A 19042-nucleotide genomic window follows, 5' to 3' on the forward strand; every position below is an offset into this window, starting at 1 on the left:
ATCCTTCATCAGGAAATTATTTGCCAAAACATATTTCGCAAAATGTGTGCGTATCCAAATGTTGACTCTGGTGCTTATGGGCTAATATTATGGGTGTGTTGTACTGACACCTAGTGGCTTGAAGTAAAGTTCATGTCTTATCTCGTCTTGTATTGTGGCTGTACCTGCTTGTCGATGCCTGATCTCCTCAGATCTCAGAAGCTAAGCAAGATGTGGCCTGGTACTCAGATAGGAGACCACTGGAAATACAAGATGCCACAGAGTGTTGGCTGTGGCTAACTGGAAACTGCCGGTGTGTCCTTATGCAAGACACTTCACCTAGTTTGAATTTGGTACCACAGATTGACCGCCTCACTTTGGTAAGCTGTCCCATGGCAGCTGCAGCTACAGTAGTAGCTTACCACCACCGAGAGTGGAGTGAATGAATAATACACGGTAAAGCACTTTGGGTGCTTTGAAAAGTGCTATATAAATCCAATGCATTATTATTTTTATTATTAATGTGGACTTTGCATTGACAATTCAGTCAGTGACTCAGGAAATCAATACCTAAGATTTAATTTAAAAGGTTAAAATACAAAAAAGCAAAGTCTAACAAGTCTACCATGCTATATTTAAATGTTCAGTTCAAGTGTCTGTTTGTATTACTTTATGGGGAATACCACACATTATTTAAATATTTAAGTCCCCTATCTATTGATGTTTCTGCAACCTACTGCTCAAATAGACTGCACAGTGGTGATTCAAGGTTCTTGTGTCATGGGTAAACAGCGCTGCGGTTGGACTCAGGTCGCTCACCCAATCCACTGTTTTCTCCAGCTAAATGAGTAGACTGAGTCTCATATAGGCTACACTATTAATCCTCCTAGTTGCGTGTTTAAATGTCTAGTACATTTACAGTTTGCTCACACTGCATTTATTCATAGGCTTTTTCATCTATACACGTGGACAACAGTAAAGTAACATTACCACAAAAACATGACCTCATGACTTGAGATCAATACTTTGAATCGCCCATGCCCATGTGCCCTCTGTACTCCAGGACACAGTATCAATCCCACTCAGGGCTGCAGCAGCAGGACACCTAAAGGGTGGCTGAGTGGACACTAGGGACCAAAGTGTGGAAGAAAAGGCTCAAGAATGGGACAGAATGGGAAAACAATAGCTGGGAGTCTGCTGCTCATTCTGGGGATGTTGGGACAAGGAGTACATGCACAAGGGAATGGCCGGGGTAAGGTATGTTTTGAAAACACAAACAGAAGATGCACAAGGAGCTTCCCACTGAGCTGTAAAGAATGTTATGGAATCGATAATGGAAAAAAAGTGTAAATAAATCTGTTATAGAAAGAAATCTCTGGAGCAGGAGTTTTCCATCTTGGCCAAGACAGAGACATGTGGAGGCCTCTGATCCAAATGACAGTAAACCTCAGTGAAGTCACCAGGTATGTTTCAAGACTTCAAGACAACTTCAATTAAATTTTTATTACAAAAATAAAAACATATGTTTGGGGAGATAGCCCAAAATTCTAACAAGTCTTTTCTTTCAGTATAAAGTCAACATTTCAGCTGCGTACATTTGACCCAGAAGGTACCGTTTTTTATGGAGACACTAAGGGTGGGGAGGACTGGTTTGTTTTGTCCCTAAAAGAAGGGTTCCCACTGATGCAGATCAGCAAAGAAAACATGCTGCTCAGTGTGGCAGGAGGCCCCAAACTCAATGATGGCAAATGGCACACTGTACGTTTGTGGAACAATGGTACCAAGACAAGACTTGGTTATGACTTCATTTTGTTTTTTTCTTTTACTCTTAGCTGGAAGTGAGCAACCAAGGAAAGTTTGTGGTTTTGGTAGTTGACAGAACACAGCCCCTAGTAGTTGGCCTACAACCCAAAGTGAAAGAAGAATCCCTTGCTGGTGTACTCCGACTTGCTGTTGGTGGGATCCTGATTAATAAAGCAAAGCTGCTTGTTCAGGTACTCTGTAAATGTAATATCATCCTTAAAACACAATGAACTGTCTTAACACTTACATTAAAATTACCCATAATATTTGTCTCATCAAAGTATAAGCCACAGATAGATGGCTGTGTGCGGGAGGGCAACTGGCTCAATCTGAGTACACCTTGGGAGACAGAAGAGGAAGAGATGTGGCCCTGCCATGAAAATATCAAACCTGGCAGTTACTTTGTTGGCAAAGGCTTTGCTGTTTTTAACTATTCCGGTGGGTTTATTCAATACTATTGCTTTGTGTATGTGGACAGCAACACGTTTTTCATAGGTCATGGAGAAATTAAAATTAACTTAGTATAAAGAATTGGTGATTATAATGCTAGTGTAGTTCTGAGTCAGCTAGTAAAATATATGTAACTTTTATTGTCTAATCTATATCCATCTTATTTTTTTTAGTTCTCCCCAAACAAACAGAACAAGGGATTACCCTTGAATTTTGGGGAGATATGAATGAGATGGAGGGGACCATTTGCAGCATCAAAAACCCTGATCAAGAGCCAATTTTTCATATAGTAGCTGATAAAATTACAAAGGTATGCATCTAAATTAAAGTAGTTTTATTACATGTATGTTTTTATTGTAATGACAATTTAAAGCTACTGCACCATGATACTGTTTTATGTAATGGTTTTGTGTGTGTGTGTGTTTGTGTGTGTTTGTGTGTGTGTGTGTGTGTGTGTGTGTGCGTGTGTGTGCGTGTGTGTGTGTGTGTGTGTGTGTGTGTGTGTGCGTGTGTGTGTGTGTGTGTGTGTGTGGGTGGGTGTGCGTGCGTGTGTTTGTGTGTGTGTGTGTGTGTGTGTAGAAGCTCATTCTCACCCTTGGGTCTGACAAAATCACCATGAAGAGTTCTTCCAGGAGGCTGAGGGTCACCTTTCTGACTGATGTATTAACGGTGCATCTGGATGAAATTGTGTCCGAGGCCATGATATCAGTGAGTGAGGAGAGCCAGGCTGGTTATTCAGACATTTGGACAGTAGGTTCTCTTTCCATCGGAGGTCTCCTAGGTGAGATTTTAATTTTTAATTTAGTTCATTAAACTGATGGAGCTGTTTAGTGACATGCTGTTGTATTTGAAGGTGAAGATAACACTGGAAGTCATTTCTTGACTGGGTGCCTAGAAAAGATCCAGATTCAAGGGAAGAACTTGGATATGAATTTAGCTGACAAAGAGATGTCAATCAACTCTCACAGTTGTCCTGCCTGACATGTATTTTTTGTAGTCTTTTGTGAATTTCATATTCATAATTAATAATAATTGTTATATATATGTTTCAAGTACAGTCCCTTTAAGATAGATAGAAAATTGCACTCATTCATTTCCTGGAGACTGATCCTAATTTTAACCATAATTACTCTGTACGTTACCAACCAAACCTTAACCTATATTAACCCATATCTTAACTTTGAACATTGTTGTAGCAAATGTTGAAAGGTTTATCTCAGGGGGACGTGTTTCCAATAAATAAAAAAATAAAAATAAAAATAAAAATAAAGAGCTTTAGAGTTTTAGAGTTATTTTAATAGGTCCATGCTATAGGAGTCCCCATAAGAAACTGCGCAAACTCCGGTTGTTCTCCGTGACGTGACAGATACATACAGACTTTGTCGCCATCTAGTGGATGAATATAACACTTGTAAAAATACATTTTATTATCAAACCGTTTTGAGGCAATATTTTATTTCTGCTCCATTTTCATTATTCTGTTTTCAACAGTTGTAAAATACAATAAAATAAATAAATGTACAGGTCTCCTGGGGTTATCTGTAACTGGGTGTGGTTGAAAAATATTCGCATAGACCTGCCGTATGACAACCCTACTGTCGGAAACACAGAGTGTCGTGAAATTGGCCGTCCACTGAAGATGGCGGCGGAGCTGCATCCGCGGAGCGGAAAGCTGATCGGCCTGTCCAACTCGAACCGAACCGCCCGGAGAAATCAGCCTGTCCAAGAGTTCAACCATGGCCTGGTGCTAAGCAAGGAGCCACTGAGGGACCGGGATGTCTTCACTGTCCGCATTGACAAAAAGGTAAATAAGGCAGCAGGCCGCGACAACTGTCTCTGAGTCCGATCAGAGATGAGGGCAGCGGGAATTCGCGAGCAGAGCTACTGGGCCGGGCAGGGGTCTGCCCAAGTGTCCGCTATGGGGGGCACTGACTCACGGAGCAGATCATACTGGCTCTGACAACTGATATGTTGAGTACTGGTCATGAAGCGCTTAATTAGAGTAGTGTCATTGTGGATAGGGGGACTCTGATAAACACATAACCCGAGATTATTTAACCGAGCTGATGATATCGGTGCTCAGATGCCGCTGTTAGCCGCTAATAGACCGCTCCTGGAGCTAAAGGCTGTAGAGGTCCGATGACACTGACTCTGTGTATTTATGGCACTTATAGTATTTTGATCTTAAGTGGTTGGTGTTCATTTAATTGGTGTTGTGATTGGTGATCTTTAGTGCTAGGTCCATCAGTAATATTGGGGTTGTCTCTGGGTAGAGCGAGACCAACACCAACGATGCTGCCCTCCAGTCAGCTCTTTCTATCTGTCACACACATAGTTACTTTGGGTATTATAATGTAATACTGCTGATATCTGATGAGGGAACTGCTTTTGCCCTTCCTTTTGAAACGCTGTAATTACAGTTTTACTAAGTTATTGCCTCTGCATGTCCTGCTGCTTAGCCTGCTGTTTCCCACATGAATGTGTGGTTACCACTTAGGGAGAGTGGATCAACCACACGTACCATAAACATTTATTTTATAGCATAATTACAGAAATCTTTAAGAAATCAAGGACAGCCATTGTTTGCAGTGTTTACCCATCTCTTGTGGAATGCCTCCTCATACAATTATTGTAAAAGAGAAAAAAAATCAATAACATTCCATCAAAGCGCATGATAATGACATCCACTAAGCAGATCAGCATAGGAAATGAATGCAGGAGAGTGCAGGTAAATTAATACATTTATTAGAGATTAGTCTGGGTTAATGGTTGTGCTGAAGGTTCAATAGGGCAGGAGCTGAGCCCAGTCAGTACAAAATCACTGAAACATACATACTGACACTACATCAGAAATGGCTGTGAATGTTTTTTTTGTTTTTTTTTAAACAAACAAGGCTTATTTAGTGACCTCTAAATTCAAATGTGATTAATTTAAATATTATCCCACCAGCGATCAATGAGGTGTCATGTTATTATAAACTTATGTGGAGTTTAGCATTTCTGAGAAGAAATTGATATGGTTGGTTATGTGATAGGAGTTCAGCGTCATCCAGACACCAGGATTTTTCTGTAAGCTGCTGAGATGCAAAAATAGATTTTTCTTTTTTAATTTTGTGGATCAGTGGTTTAGTTAAAGGTTTTAGGAGCAAATTATTAGATGCATATCATACCATATATAAATTGCTTCTCAAAATATCTACAGTACCATATTTCACCTACTTTTCTCTGTCCTGTTTTAGTATCAAAGAGTCTGAACAGGAGTAAAAATAACTCTATTTCACAAAGCGAGTCAAATGTGTATGGTTATGGGCTGTTTATAGCACGGTAGGACACGTGACAGATGAGATGAATACCATTTACTTTCCTTTGTAACAGATCTCTTTGAGTTGCCAGTCTTTCTGTTTGTCAAATGTTTTTTGGACGACACAACATATTTGTTTGTTTGCCAGGTGAACTCATGGAGCGGTTCTATTGAGATTGGCGTGACTGCTCTGGATCCAGCTGCGCTGGACTTTCCTAGCAGTGCCACAGGACTGAAGGGAGGCTCGTGGATTGTGTCTGGCTGCTCTGTGTTACGAGACGGGCGCTCTGTTTTGGAAGAGTACGGGCGGGACCTGGATCAGTTGGCAGAAGGAGACCGTGTGGGCATTCAGCGTAACTCTCGGGGAGAGCTACACCTCTGGGTGAACGGACAGGACTGTGGTGCAGCAGCCAGTGGACTACCGCCCAAACTCTGGGCTGTAGTGGACTTGTATGGAAAGTGTACCCAAGTCACGGTGGTGAGCTGTGAGCCACCCCCAGCCTGCGCTGAGAGAGAGACTTTGGAACAGGAAGAGGAGGATGAAGAGGAGGAAGAGGAGGTGGTAGTTTGTGGCACACGTGAAGACACTGGGATCACAGCACTGATAAATGTGGCAGCAATGAATGGATTAATGAATGGAGACGAAGGTAGAAAAGGTTGTTTATACAGTTGTTAGTAATATCCTATTGTTGTTTATTCATGATTCTGAACCCTTGTACCATGTCTGTGTGCTTAGTGCCTGAGCTTTGCTGCAGTCACAACAGACCAGACAAATTTCCCAACAACCTTGAGCCAGAAACAGGTGAAATCGTACTTTATAAAAGACCTTAACCTTTGAACAAAAACAATTTTACAATATTGCCGGTTTTAATGCTTGCTGTTGGTTTGTATTGCAGTTTTAACAGAGCACCAGCTTTTTGACGTGTTCAACAACGCCATAGTATCGTTTTACCGCTCGGAGGATGAAGGTGGAGGCGAGGATGGAGGAGGTGGAGGCGGAGGGGCCGGGGATGGGGGAGGCGGGGGCGGCAGAGTGGGGCACACAGGTAGCGAGTCGTCCTCCAGGAATGAGCGAGGGAGCAGCAGTGGAGGGACCACAGCAAACAGTGACAGTGGCTCTACAGGAGGAGGGGGAGGAGGAGTAGATGGAGGGAGTGCTAATAACAGTCCTGCGGGGAATGGAGGGAGCGGACCTGCAGCTGTGACCGGAGGCATGACCACGAATGACGCACTTCTGTTTCACGAGAAATGTGGGACTCTGATCAAACTGAGCAACAACAACAAGACAGCAGAACGCAGAAGGCCACTGGATGAGTTCAACAATGGAGTCGTCATGACCAACCGGCCACTTAGACATAACGAGATGTTTGAGGTGATTGTTCTGTTTTATAAAATGTAAAGTTTAATCACATAATTTAATTATTATAGTGTCTATATTAAGTTATTTTCTGAACTATGTTATAATGTTGTTTCTTTGTCACAGACATACCTGGAGTTTTGTTTTATTTCATTCACACATGTCTTACATACAAATCCTGCATATTTATCTAAAATCACTAGAATTATTTGGACAATTTCAGCCCTAGAATTGTCAATATCTTCTGAGCAAAAGGTAAAATGCAGCTGCTAACTTGAAAACAATCACTACATGACATCATAAGGTGGAGCAGAGCATTTTGAGATTTGGAGATATAGACAGACTAATAATGGAGCATTATTAAAACACGTGTGAATGAAACAAAACATAACTCTGGGTATGTTCTTGATGAGGTGACAACCTCCTAACATGAGTTAAAGCTCACAAGAGTTAATTTTGTTTAATATAATTAATACTTCTTCTCCACACGCTTAGTGATGTGTAATTTTAATCTGTGTTTAGATACGTATTGACAAACTGGTGGACAAATGGTCGGGGTCCATTGAGATTGGGGTAACCACACACAACCCAAATAATCTAGACTATCCTGCAACTATGACTAATCTGCGCTCAGGTAATTTCTGTATTGATGATATACATGAATTATATTTTAGTCAAAGTTTTGTGCTGATAAACATTTATTTTCTTATTTCCAGGAACAATCATGATGAGTGGCTGTGGAATACTTACAAATGGGAAAGGGACACGTAGGGAATACTGTGAATTTAGCCTCGATGAACTTCAGGTTGGTCTCATATTTATTATATTTGTCTGACAGTCATTGAAGATTAGTCCATATAATACTTTGGTGGTTAAACAGCTAGTCTATTAATAACAGCTTTAATAATTGTCATTTTCTTTAGGAAGGGGATCATATTGGCTTAATGCGTAAGGCCAGTGGAGCATTGCATTTTTACATCAATGGCATAGATCAAGGTAAGAGGACTCCTAAATGTTTCTTTCTATATGTGACGAATGAAGTGTAGTCATGAAGTCTTGTTTCAGGTGTTGCGGCAGCTCAAACCCCTGGTGTGGTCTATGGTGTGGTGGACCTTTATGGTATGGCTGTCAAAGTCACTATTGTCCACAACCACAACCACAGTGACCGTCTGCGCCGCAACAATGCCATCATGAGAGCTTTATCTCCAGACGTAGGCCGACCCAGACCTGCCCTGGCCCTCACTCCAGACACAGAGGCACCAGACCGACTGCTGTTTCACCCAAACTGTGGCCAGAAAGCTGCCATCATCAGTGACGGCCGGACAGCTTTAAGACCATAGTGAGTCCACACAACGCAGTTCTACCTGACTATAGCATGTTTCTCAATTTGACTAATTTACTAACATATATGTGAATATGATGTGGTTTCAGTGCGATTGATGACTTCAATCATGGAGTGGTGCTAAGCAATCGGCCTCTGCGCTCCAATGAGGTGTTTCAAGTTCGTATTGATAAAATGGTTGACAAGTGGGCAGGATCTATTGAAATTGGGGTCACAACACATAATCCCGCCTACCTTCAGCTGCCCTCGACCATGACCAACTTGCGTTCAGGTAAAGTTTTCTGTAAAATTTAAGTTAAGATTATATTGTTGTATCAGTGATGTAAAACAATGCAGCAGACTGATTGAAATCAATTTGATCTTTTCTAGGGACATGGATGATGACTGGTAATGGTGTGATGCACAATGGGACGACAATTTTGGATGAATATGGGCACAACCTGGACAGGCTAAAAGTAAGTCATGTATTTAATACCGGTGGCATGTTTAATTATATTAACATGTACTTTTCAATATTTTAGGCTGGTGACACAGTCGGTGTAGTGCGTAAAGAAGATGGCAGCCTTCATTTCTTTGTAAACGGAGTGCCTCAAGGCCCAGCAGCCTGTACCCCCCAGTGTGTATGCAGTGGTGGACCTCTATGGTCAGGCAGCTCAGGCCACTATTATGGACGACATGGGTGAGGAAGTGGTTTTGTCATGTGTTTAAACAGATTAACTTAAACTCTCTTGGTTTAGTTTAAAGTCTTGTTATTTATCTCTCTCAGTGGACCTCCCTCCTCTCCCAGAGGACAGCTCAGATGGGCCCACAGCTTTGTCTCCAGGAAGCCCCTGTTCCATTGCTGGAGCCACTACTACCAGTGACCTGCGTTTTCATACACTTCATGGTAATAATGCTGTGATCACCAATGGGGGACGCACCGCTCTTCGTCAGAACAGTCGGAGCGAGTTCAATGATGCTATTGTCATTTCCAACAGGTACTGTACAGACTAAATAGTGATATATGGATTTCATGATTCAAAAAAGATGAGTTTTTTATGTTTTGCAGGTGCCTTCGTGATGGAGAACTGTTTGAGATTGTTATTCAGAAGATGGTGGACCGCTGGTCGGGTTCAATAGAAGCTGGTATATAAATTACTAGGAGTCCTCAATGCTGTGTATTTAAGCACAATATTAAAACGTCAAATGATACGCACTGTTGACTCAACAAACACTCTTTTAGAGCGGTGATTTTTACTGCCATTTTGTTTACATACCAGTGAATAAGTGAAGTACAGAACATCAGTTACGGTGTGAACTGACAGTGTACATTAAACACTGCATTACTCATATGAAACCTCACATACAGATACAAAGAAAAACATAACACTGTTGACTGCTTGTGTTTCCAGGAGTGACAGCCATCAGGCCAGAGGAACTGGAGTTTCCAAACACAATGACTGATATAGATTATGACACTTGGATGCTAAGGTAAAGAAACATTCATCTTAACATTGGTATGATCTATTATATTTCATTAATCTTTTCTTTTTATCTGTTACAGTGGGACTGCCATTATGCAGGATGGTAACACAATGCGCAACAACTATGGGTGTGACCTGGACTCGCTCACTACAGGCTCTCGTATTGGGATGATGCGCACCGCCACTGGGGACCTTCACTATTACATCAATGGGGTGGACCAGGGAGTTGCATGCTCTGGTCTTCCTTCAGGTAAAAAAATCAAAATCTGTTGACCTTAGTTTTAAATTCAATACATTGTCTTTATCTGTGTTCATTTTGTGCATTTCTTTCTACAGAGGTGTTTGCGGTGATTGACTTGTACGGCCAGTGTGTTCAAGTGTCTATTACCAGCTCTTCAGGCCCTCTGGACAATAGTTTGTGTACCAGCAATGTCACAGAAAACAGCTTCCCTATCCACTACCCAGGTCAGCTTGTACTGTAACTTTATACAATAGTCAGGTTTTGGTGTGTTTTTAATGTCTTGAGAAAAGCTTATGTTAATGGCAGTGTCACCAATATTGATTATCTGTTGACTTTAGTAGGGTTTGTCCAGACTTACCTGGTTTAATCCTGGTCTATTTAGGATTAGTTTTGGATTTAGTCACAGTCCAGTTCCAAGTTTGGTGTGGTGATTGTGTAAGCATGAATGCACCCTAAAAACCTAGAGTAAAACAATGTAACCTTTTGTTGATTTGTTTTCAGTAGCAGGTGTTGCCCATCGGTTTCACAGTAAGCATGGTAAAAACGTGGTGCTGCTCGGGGAGGGCTGGCAGGCCATCAGAGTTGGAGGCTACTCACATGGGATTGTGTTCAGCGCGAAGGAACTAAAAACTGATGAACTGTTTGAGGTAGGATGGATTTGTCAAAGTACACATAGTTGCATGGTGCAACTTTTCTGGTGGATGCTTGTCTCCATGGAGATGTTATTGCTTTCCCTTGAATGTTCCGTGGTATAACATTAAACATATCCATCTAGCACTTATTCATTATGGGTGTTTCACTGACACACATCCCTTAAGTCCCATTATTAGTTTGTCAACGTCTCCAAAGCTCAAAATGCTCTGTTCCACCTTGAAGTGGTAGTTTTCAACTTACAAGCTACTTTTTACCTTTTGTTTACATGCATCCCGAATTTTGGACTTCCGGTCATTGCGCAATGCATACTGGGAAGGATCCTCAGAAAAATTGAGCATCAAACCGCTATGTTTGCATGTTTGATTTCCCAGTGGGATGCATCTATTGTCAAAGCTGATCTTTTCTGATCTTTTGAACCATAATCGCTTTTGTTTCTGGTTCTGATATTGTCATATTATAGTTATGGGATTCGGACATCGTAATTGTGTAATTGTTGGATGTCCTACATGCTTTGATGACCCTCCACATACAAAATGTTCACTGCAAACTTGGGATGATTTCAGCCAAAGGTTACCTTTTTCGTCCTTCCTTTGTATCAGTGCTGCTCATCACCTTTGCTTTTCACTGTTTTTCTGTACCATTGGGAAGAGAAACAGTTTGAACGGAGGTTTGCAGTCACACAGATCTGATTCCCTTTTGCATTTATGGAGTTCGCAAACTTTCGAAGCCCATTTCTTGAGCTGTTTTCTGCTGTTTGGACATCCAACAACCACACAATTATGATGTCCGAATCCCATAACTAAAACATGACAATGTCAAAACCAGAAACCAAAGCGACATGGTTCAAAAGACTTGAAAAGATCGGCTTTGTCAATGGAAGCATCCCAAGGGGAAATCAAACATGGTGGTTTGATGCTCACTTTTTTGGAGGATCCTTCCCAGTATGCATTGCGTGATGACCGGAAGTCCGAAATTCCAAGGCTGAAATTATCCAAATGATGAGTTTTAAAACCCAGTGAAAAAAAATCTGTATTACCATATAACATCACAAGGTGAAATAGAGTGTTTTCTGTTAGGATTTATATGTTTAACATGTGTGAATGACAACAGCAAAACACAGCTCCAGGTCTGTGTGTGATGAGGAAACCATATTATAACACAGAATCAGAAAATAGTGTAATATGAGCTCTTTAAATCCCTTGCTCAACTGTTATTTCTGTTTTCAGGTGAGGATAGATGTAGTGGATGAGCAGTGGAGTGGTTCTCTGCACATAGGGCTGACCACACTGGCCCCTCCAGATCTCCCCTCCTGTCCCCTCTCGGGCCTTTCGCCCTCCCTCCCTCAGCTTCGGACCAAAGTCACCTGGCTTCTGAGTGGCAATGAAGTCAGACGCAATGGAGTTTTACAGAGGCAAAACTATGGCTGTTCACTGGACAGGCTCACCGTAAGCAGCTCTCACCCTCATCTTACTCACCAATTTATAGTTTTACTTGAAGTTACAAAAATAGTGAAAATGTGGAAATCAAAATAATTTTATCACCACAAATCTCAAAATTCGCAAATTTCTGCAGTTATCCGATTATCTTATTTGACTAATCTGATTTTTTTTTGACTGGTTTGACAAGGAAAGCCATGCAAAAAGGGCAAACTAATGTGATAAAAACAAAATAATAATTATTTTTTAAATTATTACATTGTCTTTCAATTATAACAGTTACTGACGTTACTGTGTTATTTTTAGAGTAACTCAAAAGTGAAAAAATGCAAGCACACTCAGATAGCCGATGTGCAAAAGCTTTTAAAAAAATTTTTAAATAACATCTCGGCAAAAAAGCCTTCATCAGATAATTTTTCTTGCTTTGGACCATTGGTATACTGTAGTCCAAACAAGGACAATTATCTGGGTGATTTGGTATGTTATCAGATGTTTTTGATGATCAGGTTTCTCTTATAATCAGATTTAATTATTGGGTTATTTGATTATTCTCATTATTTGTGTTAATATTTTTTATTGGCTTTTCCAATGATTGTTCTTTAAACAACTTCTGCACAGTAACCTTTTTATGCTTGTATTTCAGGTCGGAAACCGTGTTGGGGTGAAGAGGTGCAGTGATGACACAATGCATATTTTTATTGATGGTGAGGACATGGGCCCAGCTGCCACTGCGGTCGCCAAGGTAACACACAAAAACACACACACACACACACACAGATCAGTGAAGGTTGTCCTAATGTTGTACTGAAGTCCATCCCTGACTTTGTGCTGTTGCAGAATGTGTATGCGGTGTTGGACTTATATGGCAAGATCACAGCCGTGTGCATCGTCAGTTCATCGCTCACAGAAGACGCCGAGAGTGTTAAAGCGCCATCTTTGTCATCAGACAGCTGCAGCGAAGGAGAAGAAGACAGCAGCCCCGTGAGAGAGGTGTGATGTCAACAATATTACTTTAGTGTTTAGGGTTTAGTCGATTAATTGGTCAGCATTGTCTTAGTTGGCTCTTTTAGTATTAGATACATAGAGATGCGTAATAGTTTTGAGACCGCGTCTATCATAGCCGCCTGCACCAAAGGTCTGGAAGGGAGCGGGTCCTAACAACGCTGTCAATCAAAGTTATTGCTAACCTTAGTGGGGTGAGCTCGGTAAAAGAAGGTGTCTGATTTGTCTGTTATTCATGTTCATATCTTGATATACAGACAAAATAGCAGAATAAAAACACCAGGATTATATAGAGTGGTTAAAACGAATATTTTAAGACCGAAATGACGAAGCTCACTGCAGCAGTTACAGAGAGAGGGGTGACAATCTTTCAAATGTAAAGTGAGTTGGAGCCAGAGTAAATGGAGCCGGAAGCACACCCATGATCACTTCCTGTTTGGAACGCGGTGACTAGTGGGTTAGCTATGTCCATTTATATACGTCTATGGGCAGGACATGGCTTTAGTCGACGGACAATTTCTTTTAATTCACTAGTCTTTTTTTAGTGCAATTTTTTCTGCACTTTTTGGTCATAGTTTATGTTTTGCAGGTGGAAAGTGAGTCGTGCCCATTGGTGCCCACTGTCATGACATTTTTAGAGAATCATGGCAAAAACATCCAGCTGACCAACCAGAGCCTGTCAGCCTCACGAGTGTCCAGCTACAACCAAGGCCTGCTCGTCACTGCACAGTCTCTGCCCCGACAGCAGCTTTTCCAGGTAACCTCCAAATGTAAAAATGTTTACTTTTTTTTTTTCAAAGAATTTCCCGAATTGTTCCCATTTTTTTCACCTCTGGTTAGTGACAGCATATCAGAAATGTAATTTAAAAAGAGTTTAAGGAAATTTTTTATATTTCATGAATTTAATGAATCTTGTAAGACAGGGGTCTCCTCCTTACAAGTAGCTAGCCAAGAAATTTCTAAATGATATGTACTGTAGGCAACTGAATAACTCAGATTTGATTAATAAATGGATAATGGTTTATGTTTTATAGGCATGTAACTGTACAACATCTAAGGCTTGCCCTCTTATATCGACTCAGTTTCTTGTGACCGCTAAAATGAGTAGCTCGCTGGCATTTTCATTTTGTAAAGATAGCTCACTGGACACAAAATGTTGGAGATCCCTGTTGTAAGGTGTGTAAATACAGGTGTAAAGAAATATTGAAATATCGATATATTGTATCATTTAATGTGATGATACAGTATCTATATCGGGGGCTGCTGTATCGATATATCGCTAAGACTATTTTTTTGGTATATTTGACTAAATTATTTTGTTACAGCTGCAGTTTTGTTGCTTGTTTAGATGAAAGAAACTCATTTATGCGACACATTTGACATATTCACTGTCTTGAGGATTAAATTGTTTGTGTTTCATATGAATTTTGCACATGATAGTGGTTTATGAAAGACTTTTAGTGTCACAGCCATGAGTTAGCCTTTATTTTATAGAACCATATCAAATCGATTTAAAATGTATTGTATTGAATCGAAAGCACACTGTATCGAGATATGTATCGTATCATGGCCTCTGTATCAAGGTATGTATCATATCGGCAACTTCTTAATGATTCTCAGCCCTATGTGTAAATCTCATTTTTAAAGGTCCTATATTATGCAAAATTGACTCTCTTGAGCTTTAAGCCATGTTATAATGCTGTTACCTCCTCAAAAACATACCTAGTTGAATTCACATATGTTAGAGTAAACTTTTATTAGTAGTCTTTATACATCTCCAAATCTCCATCTCCATCTCAAAATGCTCTGTTCCAACTTGATGTCATGCAGTGTTCGTTTTCATGTTAACTACCTTTTACCTTTATTTCAGTAGAGACTGGAAATTTCAGGGCTGAAATTATCCAAGGTTCATGAAGTTTAAAAACAAAGTGCAAAATAAGAAATAAAAATAATTCCACTTATCTAATGTCTCATATTTTCAGCACCTCTTAATCATTATATGCTGTACTTTTCTAGTTTCAGATTGACCGCCTGAACCCATCATGGACATCATCTCTGTCATTAGGGGTGATAGGCCACGCCCCTGATCGTCTGAACTTCCCCTCCACCGCATGCTGCTTAAAACGATCCACCTGGCTGCTGCAAAGGGACTCTGTCTTCCACAACTCATTGAAGGTGCCAGTCTGTGCCATATTGTTTTGCTGTTAATTTTAAATTTAATTTTTATTTTTAAACCTGACAAAAATCTCTCTTTATGCATTTCTTTTTTGTTTATATACAGATATGTGAAAACTATGGTCCAAATCTTGACACTTGCCCAGAGGGAACAGTACTGGGCCTGCTTGTGGATGCAAACAACTGTCTACATCTTTATGTCAATGGAATGGACCAGGGAGTGGCAGCTCAGGACATCCCTTCACCCTGTTACCCCATCATTGACCTCTACGGGCAGTGTGAACAGGTCAGGCACCCACTTTTAGACAGAACATTCAAGGAGCTACCATTTCTATTCATGAAAAATGAGCCCGAGAGGGAAAACAAACCCGATCTGGAAGATGAATCCGAGATGGTGTTGTGTTGTTTTCAAGGGACTGTGCTCATTGGTATGAAATCCTGAAAAATATTTTTTCTTCCTCATTACTTTCTGAAATCAGAAATGTGCAGTTCTGACTAAATACAGAGCTAACTGCTAGAGGGAGGCTGACGCGGGGTCAGAGCGGGGCAAGGCTAAAACTTACAAAGCTAACTTTTAGGTGCTTTGACAGTTTAAAAATTCCAAAAAGTTGATATTGTTAAAAAAAACAGACGATTCAGAAGAATCCCTACAAAATCCAACCTTTGTGAAAGCTGTGAATGGCCTATCAGCTGAACACGGGCTTTTTGATTTAGCTAAAAAAGCAATGTGCTCTTGGTCAGGTACACTAACACTGACCCTCTGTTACACTGTACTCTATGGGAGGGGGATTGTGTTATTACAGATCCATCATTTTAATAGAAATGCATCTTCTTAGGTTACCATAGTAACAAACAATGTGCCAGCTGTTGGTGGAGAGAGCGCTGAGACCCGTTTTCAGGGCGATATGGAGAAAGCTGACATGGTTGATGGTAAAGGGGTTTTTGTCATTATTTTTAGTTTTGTGTGTGTTTTTTATACTCACACTTGTTCTGTGACTTCTTGAATAAAGGAATCAAAGAGAGTGTGTGCTGGACGCCACCTCCAGAAGTCAACCCCAATAAAACGTGTGAATACCAGGCTCTGTGCTCCCGATTCAAAGACCTCCTCACTCTCCCAGGTGAGCTACTGTCAACTTTCAACTTTATTATTTATTACTGTGGAGTTGGTTTAGATTTTTGATAAATTATATTAACTCGTTTGTTGTTTTCTAGATGGCTACTTCAGTGAAGATGCCAAGTACAATCTGTGCTACTGTGAGTCGTGTCATAAACTTCGGGGAGATGAGGCATATTATAAGAGAGGAGAACCTCCAAGAGACTATGCACTGCCCTTTGGGTGGTGCCGCTTCGCCCTCAGGTAAAACAGCTTGAATATAACTTAAAGGACCCATTTTATGCTATTTATGTTGTTTCCTCATCAAAAACATACCTGGAGTTGTGTTTTGTTGATTTCACACATGTTTAACACACAAACCCTGCATATTTAGGCTGAGTTCTTCTCTCAAACAGAAAACACTCTGTGCCACCTTGCAATGATATGTGGTAATATAGGAAGTGGTCCACTGTGTGACTTAAAGCTCTCAAGAGTCAGGTTTCTGTTATATAGGACCTTTTAAAGATACATGATAGATACATAAATATATAAAGCATTTTTTTCATGGGTTCATTGACATCACTTTTCCACATGTTTATGAATGCAGGATCAAAACAAACTGTGAGGCTTCAAATGCGTTGAAAAAGTGGCACATTGCGTACCATGGCACTAGTGTAGGTGCTTTACGGAGAACACTGGACCATAACCAGCTGCTGTCTGGTAAGTCACTGAATGTCTTGTTAAAACACTGAAGTATAGATGGATTTATCCAGTGGGAGAATAAACACTTTTGCTGTTGCAGGTGCATCATCTGTGTTTTCAGTGTCCCCTGTTAAAACAGAGGGCCCAAATGACTACAGTGAACCAGATGAGAACAGTGCCCCTGGGAGAGAGGTCCCCAGGGTGCGCCTCTCCCCCACAATGCGTTACTCTGGCTTAGAGATCTTTGCTCCTAAAGTGCAGTAAGTTAGTTCGGTGCTAACATAACTTCTGATGACATGTGATGCTATGATTTAGTTAATTATTCTCTGTTGCAGATTTCAAGACCCCCGCTCTCACCGTTGCCACCAGGCACAGGTGGGCTTCCAGGTGTGTGTGCGTCCTGGGTCCTACAAAGTGGGGCCTCAGACGGTGAGCCAGAGCGAGCCCCTGGACCCCCGCTTCAGTAACACAGAGATCGAGTGGATCACTAAAGAGCAGGGTGGGACGATGCTCTATGGACTTCTCATACGAGTCGAATGAACACAAACTACATGAGGGACAGTTTGGTTTTAAGTAACTAACAACCAAATCCAAGCCCTGCCTTGAGCAAAAGACTCATCCAGCGGCCCCCTTAACAAGGGCCTTAACAAGCATTAGTTTTTCCTACTTTTGGTTGTTTGCCCTCGGACACTTTTAGGCTGAGGCTGTGGCGGTTTGAAGACACTGCCTGCACTTTATGTTTTGGACATTTGTGGGCGATTTTTTAAAAGTGAACTCATCGACACAACATGTTTGTTAATCGGCTGCAGATTATTTTTTACTTTCACTGGTCACAGATTTTGTCACTCACTTACAAGTTTTCACCTCCAGTGTTATTGTTTTAAGTTCAGCTAAAAGCTCCATCTCGAAGCTATCCCTGCCAGTCTGCACATCAACACTTCTGAAATGTTAGAAATGGACCCAGTAGTGTTTTGGAGAGTTTGACAGAAAAGAAATGTTTACTGAAGTATACGATACGCTACAGACCTCGGGCTTTGTCACATCCTTCTAGCTTGTCTCTTGAGGAAAAAACAGGTACAACTGGAAAAAGACAATGCACCTTTTTGGGAAAGTTAACTTTGGTGTATTAAGTTTCAGCCTTATGTTACAAAGATCAATTTAAATGTATTTAAAAGTAGACTTGACTAGACAACATTGTAACATTATAAAGGTGGTTTCCAAATTATTTGCCCATAAACTTATGTTTACATACATCCAGGTTTTTCAAAATCAACCGTCAAGCCATCAACACAACACGCTGTTTACAAGTGAATGTTATTTAATTAGGGCTGCTGTTTTCTGTGCATTTCTAATTGGTTTACATTTGTCAAAAATTTTGTCTGCTTTTATTTTATTTTTTACATCCACACTGACTGATTGTAACAGCAAAAAGGTTTTCAAACTAAGTGCGTTTTTTCTTATTTTTTTTCCAATCCTGTTGCCAATTTATAAATAATTATGCTACAGTACATAAAAAGATGCACAGTATCTCAAGTAGCTGTGATCCAAGTGATGAATCTATGGGGTTTGACAGAGAAAAACTTCCAATCAAAAAATGTGAATATATTTTGGGTTATTACAGCCCAGTGCTGCTTTGTATAATTTTATTTGTAGTATTTTGTTTCTGTATGTTGTGTTGTACAGGCTGTTACATATCAAATCATATCTTCCTGATTTATAAATAAAATTAAAAAACAGTATGCAAAAAAGGAAATTTATGCTAATATGACAAACAAAAACTGAAGGTTTTGGTTTCTTTATTTTCAAATTTTATTTAGGAAAAACTGGTCACTGACACGTTATTGCAGCGTTGCATACTTGACTCATTCACACCTTTCCAAAATGCTGTTGACTAATAAGGCCAAGTGTTTGTTTTATACCACTATTTCTGTCCTGACTTTAAAAAAACATGTACAAATGTAGCAGCTCCAAATTTAACTATGAAAAACAAAAGAGATATTAAAAATAATTAATCTACTGCGTAATCTTTTGGGTTGCATAGTCT

At 40.4% G+C, this 19042-nt stretch overlaps 2 protein-coding genes across 3 annotated transcripts; both read left to right on the top strand.

Annotated features, from left to right (window-relative positions):
* The first annotated feature begins 887 nt into the window (after positions 1-887).
* Positions 888-3715, top strand: shbg (sex hormone-binding globulin). 2 transcript variants are annotated; one of them, XM_055156436.1, is made up of 8 exons: positions 888-1236; positions 1345-1442; positions 1548-1737; positions 1812-1973; positions 2064-2220; positions 2406-2542; positions 2815-3013; positions 3086-3715. In XM_055156436.1, the coding sequence occupies exons 1-8, from the start codon at positions 1141-1143 to the stop codon at positions 3211-3213; spliced, it is 1167 nt and encodes a 388-aa protein (XP_055012411.1). In that variant the 5' UTR covers positions 888-1140; the 3' UTR covers positions 3214-3715. The 2 variants fall into 2 exon arrangements, with proteins under 2 accessions (XP_055012411.1, XP_020779668.1); XM_020924009.2 differs by having other exon boundaries at positions 929-1236; positions 2812-3013.
* A 129-nt stretch (positions 3716-3844) lies between these two features.
* neurl4 (neuralized E3 ubiquitin protein ligase 4) lies at positions 3845-19022 on the top strand. The gene is given in 30 exon segments (XM_055156406.1): positions 3845-4036; positions 5682-6180; positions 6270-6335; positions 6430-6905; positions 7413-7524; positions 7607-7695; positions 7814-7886; positions 7956-8229; positions 8322-8503; positions 8602-8687; positions 8754-8836; positions 8838-8911; positions 8999-9209; positions 9281-9357; positions 9624-9702; positions 9776-9945; positions 10032-10160; positions 10438-10583; positions 11817-12035; positions 12670-12768; positions 12864-13016; positions 13618-13785; positions 15045-15203; positions 15310-15489; positions 16040-16133; positions 16214-16321; positions 16416-16560; positions 16904-17016; positions 17099-17258; positions 17334-19022. Coding segments are annotated over 30 exon segments (4794 nt in total). The 5' UTR covers positions 3845-3871; the 3' UTR covers positions 17539-19022.
* Positions 19023-19042: the final 20 nt, after the last annotated feature.

This window comes from Boleophthalmus pectinirostris, unplaced genomic scaffold (assembly GCF_026225935.1).
Source record: "Boleophthalmus pectinirostris isolate CB_2022bp ecotype Guang Dong unplaced genomic scaffold, ASM2622593v1 HiC_scaffold_20, whole genome shotgun sequence".
Taxonomy (NCBI): Eukaryota; Metazoa; Chordata; class Actinopteri; order Gobiiformes; family Gobiidae; genus Boleophthalmus; species Boleophthalmus pectinirostris.